Source organism: Bombina bombina, chromosome 2 (assembly GCF_027579735.1).
Source record: "Bombina bombina isolate aBomBom1 chromosome 2, aBomBom1.pri, whole genome shotgun sequence".
Taxonomy (NCBI): Eukaryota; Metazoa; Chordata; class Amphibia; order Anura; family Bombinatoridae; genus Bombina; species Bombina bombina.
The window spans coordinates 990,899,108-990,911,212 of record NC_069500.1 but is presented as its reverse complement, the minus strand read 5'-3'; the positions used below and the strand labels follow the sequence as shown (position 1 = coordinate 990,911,212).

The window sequence follows — 12,105 nt, the reverse complement described above, 5'->3', positions numbered from 1 at the left end:
AAATTTATTTAGATTAATTTAAATTATATTTAACTTAGGGGGGTGTTAGGGTTAGACTTAGGTTTAGGGGGTTAATAACTTTATTATAGTAGCGGCGACGTTGGGGGCGTGAGATTAGGGGTTAATAATTGTAGGTAGGTGGCGGCTATGTTAGGGAGGGCAGATTAGGGGTTAATACAATTTATTATAGTGTTTGCGAGGCGGGAGTGCGGAGGTTAGGGGTTAATATATTTATTATAGTGGCGATATCCGGTCGGCAGATTAGGGGTTAATAAGTGTAGGTAGGTGGCGGAGACGTGGGGGGGGGGCAGATTAGGGGTTAATAAATATAATGTAGGTGTTGACGATGTTAGGGGCAGCAGATTAGGGGTTCATAGCTATAATGTAGGTGGGAGCGGTGTCCGGTCGGCAGATTAGGGGTTAAATCATTTTATTATAGTGTTTGCGATGTGGGGGGGCCTCGGTTTAGGGGTTCATAGGTAGTTTATGGGTGTTAGTGTACTTTATAACACAGTAGTTAAGAGATTTATCTTCCCGCGTTAGCCCATAAAACTCTTAACTACTGACTTTTTTTGACGGTAGGAGTCTTGTCGGTAGAGGCTCTAACGCTCACTTCTTCCAAGACTCGTAATACCAGCGTTAGGCAAATCCCATTGAAAAGATAGGATACGCAATTGACGTAAGGGGATCTGCGGTAGCCTTGAGTCGCGGAAAGAAAGTGAGCGGTAGACCCTTTCCTGCCTGACTCTAAATACCAGCGGGCGTTAAAGAGCAGCGTTAGGACCCCTTAACGCTGCTTTTGACGCCTAACAAACTCTAAATCTAGGCGCATATTTGTAAACTCTTTACAATTACTTTGTTAGTTACATTTTGTATTTACTCTGCATGGAGCACCCTGGATGTTGCAAACGATTAAACTGTTGAGTGCCATCCCCTGTCTATTGCTATATATATATATATATATATATATATATATGAATATCTATTTATAAATACTTAGAACATAACTTTAGTCATGTTTTCAGCTACGTTACTGCAAAGGGCTCCAATGCACACACACACACATATGTATACGTAAGTAGACACATATATATATATATATATATATATATATATATATATATGTATTTATATGTGTACAGTATATATGGCTGTAAACACATAAATACACATATAAATACATATGTAAACACACATATATATATATATATATATATATATATATATATATATATACACACACATATTTAGAAGTATATGCATGTATCTCTATATTAAAGCTAAGACCTCATATCTTTGATCCCTTATAACATTTTTATGCAATATTTAAACACTTTTTTTTATCACACAGTGGTGTTATGATTGTCACTGTACTTCCAAATGAAGTTTTTTTTTCAACTTTTTAGTCTCGGATAATAGTAAACTAGAGCTCTGAAATCGCGCTCTTTCGACACATGTTAAATTAAATTGCGCTCAATTGAATGCATTTACTTTCAACTCATAATATTTGCGCTACTTCCGACGTGAGCAAAGAGTTGCAATATTCACCTTTTTGCTTGTGTGCAACAGTTGTCGTGCCACTCGTAATCTAGCCCAAAATGTTTAGTTATACATAGTAAAAGAACTTTGCAATGTACTCTTGTTATTTATTTTGTCTGCGGTTTGACTCTAAAATTTTAGTTATACGACTGCCCCAGAAAGACTGCAGTGCTTTTTTTGTGGAAATCAGAAACCTGCCCCTCTGTAACAATTTACAAAATGATTACTTGATCAGTGCAGACATGTATTTATATCTGTCCCTAACTGGCATCAGCAAAGGAGACACTTCTTAAAGGGACAGTATACACCAATTGTCATATAACTGCATGTAATAGACACTACTATGAAGAAGAATATGCACAGATACTGATCTACAAATCCAGTATAAAACCTTTTAAAAACTTACTCAGACGCTCCCAGTTTAGCATTGTTGATATGGTTAGCTGGAACACCCAGTGAAAGGGGCTGGGTAAACAAAAATAGTAGACACTCCCCACCTCCCCCCTCCTTCCCTGCATATGAAAAGACAGATTACAAACAGGAGCCTGCATGAGTCTGTAAATGTGTGTATACATATGACACTGTGGGGCTTGGTTAGGAGTCTGACAATCAGCAAAATATTCTTAAAAAAATAAGCAAAACTGTAAATTTTTATAAAAAAAACCTACCAAATCAGCTATATAAATGGATCATCTACAAAACATTTATGCATAGAAAAATCAAATGTACAATGTCAATTTAATGCGAGGATCCCAGGTCTACAAAACAATGCCAAGTGTACAGTATTTAGCTGGTCAGTCCAGTATTTTAGCAGGCTGTCCAGTACCTTCACAAAAATACTAGACACATAAATGTCCATTTTTTTCTAATTCCCTGAGCGTTCGCTAAATGTAAGACCTTTTATGCGAGTCCAATGCATTACAAATATGCAGCAGGAAAAATTGAGGGACAGTTAAAGGGACCCTTAACACTTGTTTTCTAATAATCCCCAAAACCTACTTTTTCTTATTAATAAAAATAAAATAATTACTGCTGTTTATTTTATCTGCTCCTCTTACCCCAAACTTTTGAAAGGGATTGTTTTGAAATACAGTGTTGAGCCAGTGCTTGATTTCCTATGTAAGCTGCCATATTGTAGCGTGCAGTACAGGGGCACAGTAGTCACATGGTCATGAGGCAGTCACGTGACACAGCATATTGGTTGTTACATACAGTACTTAGAGGAATAACATTTGCCTGCAGCGTGTGAGCTGCAGTGTCTGAAGACACAAATTTATTTCTCAGTCAGGGTGTAAATAGATTTAGTTTCCCAGTCTACGTATATAATAGATGTTATGCAGCAGGATTTAAATAAAATGCTAAGTACAATACTTCTGTTTTTAACTCCCCCCACAGTTTTATTTTTTTCAAACCCCCAACAAGTTTTATGCTCTAAGCAGAGTGGTTTGCCGGCTTCAGTCACTGTTATCATTGTTAATTACTGTTATGCTCCGGGAGGGGGAGAGAGAGATGGATTCTCTTACGGAACGCTGCATATACAAGTTTGTGCAGAAGATTTCTGCTTTTCATCAAACTCGTGTGTGATCAGAGGGTGTGACAGGAGTAGATCACACTGATAAATAATGCATACGATCCTTGCTAAAAAATGAACACTAAGCTGAGTGTCAGCCCTTAGTGATTTACATTACCAGGAGCAAAGGTCATGAAAAGCATAAAACTTCTGCACAAACTTGTATATGCAGCGTGCCGTGAGAGCTTCCTCCTCCCTCTTCCCCTCCCGGAGCATAACAGTAATTGATAATGATAACAGTGACTGAAGCTGGCAAACCGCTCTGCTTAGAGCATAAAACTTGTGGGGAGTTTGAAAAAAATAAAACTGTGTGTGGTGTGTGTGGGGCAGTTAAAAAGAGAAGTACTGAACTTAGCATTTTATTTAAATGCTGCTGCATAATGTCTATTATATACGTAGACTGGGAAATGAAATCTATTTACACCCTGACTGAGAAATAAATTTGTGTCTTCAGACACTGCAGCTCACACGCTGCAGGCAAATGTTATTCCTCTAAGTACTGTATGTAACAACCAATATGCTGTGTCACGTGACTGCATTATGACCATGTGAGCACGCTACAATATGGCAGCTTACATAGGAAATCAAGCACTGGCTCAACGCTGTATTTCAAAACAATCCCTTTTAATAGTTCGGGGTAAGAGGAACAGATAAAATAAACAGCAGTGATTATTTTATTTTTATTAATAAGAAAAAGTAGGTTTCAGCAATTTTCATCAGGTGTTTAATGCCTTTAATCCCTTTAAGGGGGTCAAATCACTACTGTTTGTGTGTGTTACTGGCAGCCAAAGAGGTAAAATGATTGATTTGTAGGTTACCTGCACCCAAAGGGTATAATGACTGCCCAGTTGTGAAAAAATATACACGGTCAGATCACGAGTGGTGGCTATGTTACAGCTTTTGAGGGGGGATTGTATGATTCATCATGTCCATCCACCCACAGTTTGTCCAGTATTTTTGTGGAAGACAGCAGACAACCATATTTACAACAATATTAATATTTTATATGCACATCTTTTGCAATGCAATGATTAATTTGTTATGAATGTATACACAATATTGTAATATCCTTTTAAAGGGACATGAAACCCACATTTTTTCTTTCATGATTTAGAAAGAGCATGTGGTTTTTAAACAACTTTCCAATTTACGTCTATTATCTAATGTGCTTCCTTCTCTTGATATCCTTTGCTGAAAAGCATATCTAGATAGACTCAGTAACTGCTGATTGGTGGCTGCATATAGATGCATTGTGTGATTGGCTCACCCATGTGCATTGCTTTTTCTTCAACAAAGATATTTAAATAATGATGCAAATCAGATAATAGAAGTAAATTGCAATGTTGTTTAAAATTGTATTCTCTACCTGAATCATGAAAGAAAACATTTGGGTTTCATGTCCCTTTAAGTTGTGCTTTTTTATACTCTCTAGGTACCATCAATATCTTATGGTAGGGATTGCAAACATATCTTAATGTTATTAATAAAATTTTTTAGCTTTCATCAATATCAATAACTAAAACAATATACCCAAAAGTGACTACAATTAAAACCAAATTATCTATTAAAATAGATAATTCCAGTATTTTCATATTTATCACAATTATATCATATCTAATAAAAAGAACCAAATCAAGGTTAAAGAACGTTTATGTAATTCAGTTTGTTATCAACCTAAAAACAAAAGACTTTTTCAAAACACTAAATTAAATGCTTTTCATATTGTAGAGAGTGAATAATGATGCTCAGTAATTGGTGTGTTCTATCTGCTTGTAATTTTAATTTCAAACGGATACGGAGCAAGTGTGAGACCAAACCGTCCTTCCAACATTGGCTTAAATGTTTCATCAGCGAAGTTAAATTTATACATTTGCATAAGGTTCACAAACATCAAGAACAATTCCATTTTGGCCAGCTGTTCTCCCATGCAGACACGTCGACCTGTACACAGGAAAAGTAGATATGTATTATACTGGTATTAAAATGTGATATTGTATTTAAATTAGTTTAATTCACATTCAAAGTGAAAAGACAGAAAACTAAGATGTATTTTACACATCTACATTAAAGGGACACTGAACCCAAATTTTTTCTTTCGTGATTCAGATAGATCATGCAATTCTAAGCAACTTTCTAATTTACTCCTACTATCAAATTGTCTTCATTCTCTTGGTATCTTTATTTGAAAAGCAAGAATGTAAGTTTAAATGCCGGCCCATTTTTGGTGAACAACCTGGGTTGTTCTTGCTGATTGGTGGATAAATTCACCCACCAATAAACAAGTGCTGTCCAGGTACTGAACCAAAAATTGTCTGTCTCCTTAGCTTAGATGACAAGAGAACGAAGAAAAATTGCTAATAGGAGTAAATTAGAAAGTTGCTTAAAATTGCATGGCTCTATATGAATCACGAAATAAAAAAATTGGGTTCAGTGTCCCTTTAAGCAGATTCCCAATTAGAAAGAAAAAAAACTCACCATGCCTTACCATTCCCAAAACATCTCTTTTAGCCTAAGTTTAACATAAAACAAAGATAGAAAAAAAGCTAGAGATAAAGACAAGAAAAGAAGCAACACAGTAAGTTGGATAGGAAACCTACAACACGTCAGAGTCTGCCAGAAAAGCATCTAGGGTGGGCCTTCACAACCTTGTCACACCATAATTTAAAAGGAAATAAAACCCCACATTTTTCTTTCATGATTCAGACAGAGAATACAATTTTAAACAACATTCCAATGTACTTCTATTATCTAAGTTGCTTCATTCTTTAGATATCCTTTGTTGAAGAAATAGGATTGCCCATGGGTGAGCTAATCATACGAGGCATCTATGTGCAGCCACCAATCAGCAGATACCGAGCCTTATATAGAGATGCTTTTCAACAAAGGATATGAAGAGAATGAAGCAAATTAGAGAATTGAAGTAAAATAGAAAGTTGTTTAAAATTGCATACATGAAAGAAATCAAATTTGGTTTTATGTCCCTTTAATAGTTACAATAGTCTCGGTTTTCCTAAAAATGTATTGCTCTGAAAATAGGCAGTATTCTGTAGAGCTGGGCATGTGCCCAATCTCAACCATATAAAAGTTATACAGAAAGTATAGGGGCCTGGTATAACAGAAACAGTAAAAAAACATAATTTATGCTTACCTGATAAATTTATTTCTCTTGTGATGTATCGAGTCCACGGATTCATCCATACTTGTGGGATATTCTCCTTCCTTACAGGAAGTGGCAAAGAGAGCACCCACAGCAGAGCTGTCTATATAGCTCCTCCCCTAGCTCCAACCCCCAGTCATTCGACCGAAGGCTAGGAAGAAAAATGAGAAACTATAGGGTGCAGTGGTGACTGAAGTTTTTTTAAATAAAAATATACTGCCTGTCTTAAATTAACAGGGCGGGCCGTGGACTCGATACATCACAAGAGAAATAAATTTATCAGGTAAGCATAAATTATGTTTTCTCTTGTAAGATGCATCGAGTCCACGGATTCATCCATACTTGTGGGATACCAATACCAAAGCTTTAGGACACGGATGAAGGGAGGGACAAGACAGGTACCTTAAACGGAAGGCACCACTGCTTGTAGAACCTTTCTCCCAAAAATAGCCTCCGAAGAAGCAAAAGTATCGAATTTGTAAAATTTGGAAAAAGTATGAAGCGAAGACCAAGTCGCCGCCTTACAAATCTGTTCAACAGAAGCCTCATTTTTAAAAGCCCATGTGGAAGCCACTGCTCTAGTAGAATGAGCAGTAATTCTTTCAGGAGGCTGCTGGCCAGCAGTCTCATAAGCCAAACGGATGATGCTTTTCAGCCAAAAGGAAAGAGAGGTAGCCGTAGCCTTTTGACCTCTCCGTTTACCAGAATAAACAACAAACAATGAAGATGTTTGACGGAAATCTTTAGTTGCTTGTAAGTAGAACTTTAAAGCACGAACCACATCAAGATTGTGCAACAGACGTTCCTTCTTTGATGAAGGATTAGGACACAGTGAAGGAACAACAATTTCCTGATTGATATTCCTATTAGAAACAATTTTAGGAAGAAACCCAGGTTTAGTACGCAAAACCACCTTATCTGCATGGAAAACAAGGTAAGGTGAATCACACTGTAAAGCAGATAACTCAGAAACTCTTTGAGCCGAAGAGATAGCTACTAAAAACAAAACTTTCCAAGATAGAAGCTTAATATCTATGGAATGCATAGGTTCAAACGGAACCCCTTGAAGAACTTTAAGAACTAAGTTTAGGCTCCATGGCGGAGCAACAGGTTTAAATACAGGCTTGATCCTGACCAAGGCCTGACTAAACGCTTGAACGTCTGGGACATCTGCCAGACGTTTGTGTAAAAGAATAGACAAAGCAGATATTTGTCCTTTTAAGGAACTAGCTGATAATCCCTTCTCCATTCCTTCTTGGAGAAAGGACATATTCTAGGAATCCTAATCTTACTCCATGAGTAACCCTTGTATTCACACCAATAAAAATATTTGCGCCAAATCTTATGATAGATCTTCCTGGTGACAGGCTTTCTAGCTTGAATCAGGGTATCAATGCCCGACTCAGAGAAACCACGCTTTGATAGAAGCAGGCGTTCAATCTCCAAGCAGTCAGACGCAGAGAAATTAGATTTGGATGCGTGAATGGACCTTGGATTAGAAGGTCCTGCCTCATTGTCAGAGTCCACGGTGGAACCGATGACATGTCCACTAGGTCTGCATACCAAGTCCTGCGTGGCCACGCAGGTGCTATCAGAATCACGAAGCTCTCTCCTGCTTGATTCTGGCAACCAGACGTGAGAGGAGAGGAAACGGTGGAAATACATAGGCCAGATTGAAGGACCAGGGCACTGCTAGAGCATCTATCAGTACCGCCTGGGGAACCTGGGACCTGGACCTGTAACGAGGAAGTTTGGCATTCTGACGGGACGCCATCAGATACAATTCTGGTGTGCCCCATAGCTGAGTTAGCTGGGCAAATACCTCCGGATGGAGCTCCCACTCCCCCGGATGAAAAGTCTGACGACTTAGGAAATCCGCCTCCCAGTTCTCTACCCCTGGGATATGGATTGCTGAGAGATGGCAAGAGTGATCCTCCACCCATCGGATTATTTTGGTTACCTCCTTCATCGCTACAGAACTCCGTGTTCCTCCTTGATGATTGATATAAGCTACAGTCGTGATGTTGTCCGACTGAAATCTGATGAATTTGGCCGCAGCTAGCTGAGGCCACGCCTGAAGCGCATTGAATATCGCTCTCAGTTCTAGAATGTTTATCGGGAGTAGAGTTTCCTCCCGAGACCATAAGCCCTGTGCTTTCAGGGAGTTCCAGACAGCACCCCAGCCTAGCAGGCTGGCATCTGTCGTTACTATGAGCCACTCTGGCCTGCGGAAACACATTCCCTGAGCCAGGTGGTCCTGAGACAACCACCAGAGAAGAGAATCTCTGGTCTCCTGGTCCAGATGCAGTTGAGGAGATAAATCTGCATAATCCCCATTCCACTGTTTGAGCATGCATAGTTGCAGTGGTCTGAGGTGTAGGCGGGCAAAAGGAACTATGTCCATTGCCGCTACCATGAGTCCGATTACTTCCATACACTGAGCCACTGATGGCCGAGGAATGGAATGAAGAGCTCGGCAAGTGGTTAAGAGTTTTGATTTTCTGACCTCCGTCAGAACTATTTTCATTTCTACCGAGTCTATCAGAGTCCCTAGGAAGGAAACTCTTGTGAGAGGGAAGAGAGAACTCTTTTTTTATGTTCACCTTCCACCCGTGAGATCTCAGAAAAGCCAACACGATGTCCGTGTGAGACTTGGCTAGCTGGAAAGTCGACGCCTGAATCAAGATATCGTCTAGATAAGGCACCACTGCTATGCCCCGCGGTCTTAGAAAATTCTGGGAGCCGTGGCCAACCTGAAGGGAAGAGCCACGAACTGGTAATGCCGGTCCAGAAAGGCGAACCTGAGGAATTGATGATGATCTCTGTGTATAGGGATGTGTAGATACGCATCCTTTAAGTCCACGGTAGTCATATAGTGACCCTCCTGGATCAACGGTAGAATAGTCCGAATAGTCTCCATCTTGAATGATGGTACTCTGAGGAATTTGTTTAGAATTTTGAGATCCAAGATTGGTCTGAAAGTTCCCTCTTTTTTGGGAACCACAAACAGGTTTGAGTAAAACCCTAGCCCTTGTTCCGCTTTTGGAACTGGGTGGATTACTCTTCTACACAGCATAAGAACGCCTCTCTCTTTGTCTGGTTTGCAGACAATTGAGAAATGTGAAATCTCCCCCTTGGGGGAGAGTCTTTGAAGTCCAGAAGATATCCCTGGGACACAATTTCTAAGGCCCAGGAATCGTGAACATCTCTTGCCCAAGCCTGAGCGAAGAGAGAGAGTCTGCCCCCTACTAGATCCGGTCCTGGATCGGGGGCTACCCCTTCATGCTGTCTTAGAGGCAGCTGCAGGCTTCTTGGCCTGTTTACCCTTGTTCCAAGCCTGGTTAGGTCTCCAGACTGACTTGGATTGGGCAAAATTCCCCTCTTGCTTTGCAGCAGGGGAAGCTAAAGCGGGACCACCCTTGAAGTTCCGAAAGGAACGAAAATTATTTTGTTTGGTCCTCATATTATTTGTTCTATCCTGAGGGAGGGCATGGTCTTTCCCTCCAGTGATGTCTGAAATAATCTCTTTCAGTTCAGGCCCAAATAGGGTCTTTCCTTTGAAAGGGATGTTCAAAAGTTCAGATTTTGATGACACATCAGCAGACCAGGACTTAATCCATAACGCCCTGCGTGCTAAAATGGCAAAACCTGAATTCTTTGCCGCTAATTTAGCCAGTTGAAAAGCGGCATCTGTAATGAAAGAATTACCCAACTTAAGGGCCTTAATTCTGTCCATAATATCCTATAATGGAGTCTCCATCTGAAGAGCCTCTTGTAGAGCCTCAAACCAGAAAGCAGCTGCAGTAGTTACAGGAACAATGCACGCAATAGGTTGGAGAAGAAAACCTTGATGAACAAAATTTTCTTCAGGAGACCCTCTAATTTTTTATCCATAGGATCTTTGAAAGCACAACTGTCTTCGATAGGTATAGTTGTACGCTTAGCCAGAGTAGAAATAGCTCCCTCCACCTTAGGAACTGTCTGCCACGAGTCCCGCATGGTGTCAGATATGGGAAACATTTTCTTAAAAACAGTAGGAACCTCTGGAGAAGCAGCTGGATGTCTCTGAGGAAAAGAAACTGCGCAACTGAGGCGTGAAAAACATAATTTATGCTTACCTGATAAATTCCTTTCTCCTGTAGTGTGATCAGTCCAAGGGTCATCATTACTTCTGGGATATTACTCCTCCCCAACAGGAAGTGCAAGAGGATTCACCCAGCAGAGCTGCCATATAGCTCCTCCCCTCTACGTCACCTCCAGTCATTCGACCAAGGACCAACGAGAAAGGAGAAGCCAAAGGGTGTAGTGGTGACTGGAGTATAATTTAAAAAATATTTACCTGCCGAAAAAACAGGGCGGGCCGTGGACTGATCACACTACAGGAGAAAGGAATTTATCAGGTAAGCATAAATTATGTTTTCTCCTGTTAAGTGTGATCAGTCCACGGGTCATCATTACTTCTGGGATACCAATACCAAAGCAAAAGTACACGGATGACGGGAGGGACAGGCAGGCTCTTTATACAGAAGGAACCACTGCCTGAAGAACCTTTCTCCCAAAAATAGCCTCCGAAGAAGCAAAAGTGTCAAATTTGTAAAATTTGGAAAAAGTATGAAGCGAAGACCAAGTTGCAGCCTTGCAAATCTGTTCAACAGAGGCCTCATTCTTAAAGGCCCAAGTGGAAGCCACAGCTCTAGTGGAATGAGCTGTAATTCTTTCAGGAGGCTGCTGTCCAGCAGTCTCATAAGCTAAACGTATTATGCTACGAAGCCAAAAAGAGAGAGAGGTAGCAGAAGCTTTTTGACCTCTCCTCTGACCAGAGTAAACGACAAACAGGGAAGACGTTTGTCGAAAATCTTTAGTTGCCTGTAAATAAAATTTTAGGGCACGAACTACATCCAGATTGTGCAGAAGTCGTTCCTTCCTTGAAGAAGGATTTGGACACAAGGATGGAACAACAATCTCTTGATTGATATTCCTGTTAGTGACTACCTTAGGTAAGAACCCAGGTTTAGTACGCAGAACTACCTTATCCGAGTGAAAAATCAAATAAGGAGAATCACAATGTAAGGCTGATAACTCAGAGACTCTTCGAGCCGAGGAAATAGCCATTAAAAATAGAACTTTCCAAGATAACAACTTTATATCAATGGAATGAAGGGGTTCAAACGGAACGCCCTGTAAAACGTTAAGAACAAGGTTTAAACTCCATGGCGGAGCAACAGTCTTAAACACAGGCTTAATCCTGGCCAAAGCCTGACAAAAAGCCTGAACGTCTGGAACTTCTGACAGACGTTTGTGCAACAGAATGGACAGAGCTGAGATCTGTCCCTTTAAGGAACTAGCGGATAAACCCTTTTCTAAACCTTCTTGTAGAAAAGACAATATCCTAGGAATCCTAACCTTACTCCAAGAGTAACCTTTGGATTCGCACCAATATAGGTATTTACGCCATATTTTATGGTAAATCTTTCTGGTAACAGGCTTCCTAGCCTGTATTAAGGTATCAATAACTGACTCAGAAAAACCACGTTTTGATCAAGCGTTCAATTTCCAAGCAGTCAGCTTCAGAGAAGTTAGATTTTGATGTTTGAAAGGACCCTGTATCAGAAGGTCCTGTTTCAGAGGTAGAGACCAAGGTGGACAGGATGACATGTCCACCAGATCTGCATACCAAGTCCTGCGTGGCCATGCAGGCGCTATTAGAATCACTGATGCTCTCTCCTGTTTGATTCTGGCAATCAATCGAGGAAGCATCGGGAAGGGTGGAAACACATAAGCCATCCTGAAGGTCCAAGGTGCTGTCAAGGCATTTATCAGGACCGCTTCCGGATCCCTG

The 12,105-nt window shown here is 40.2% G+C and overlaps 1 protein-coding gene across 1 annotated transcript in view; it reads right to left on the bottom strand.

Moving 5' to 3' along the window:
• Positions 1-4,741: 4,741 nt before the first annotated feature.
• LOC128649951 (cytochrome P450 2U1) overlaps positions 4,742-12,105 on the bottom strand; it is a 247,111-nt gene continuing 239,747 nt past the window's right edge. The window contains exon 5 of the mRNA XM_053703525.1: positions 4,742-5,050. Coding sequence (XP_053559500.1) covers positions 4,872-5,050 — 179 coding nt within the window. The 3' untranslated portion in view covers positions 4,742-4,871. The remainder of the gene's footprint in view (positions 5,051-12,105) is intronic.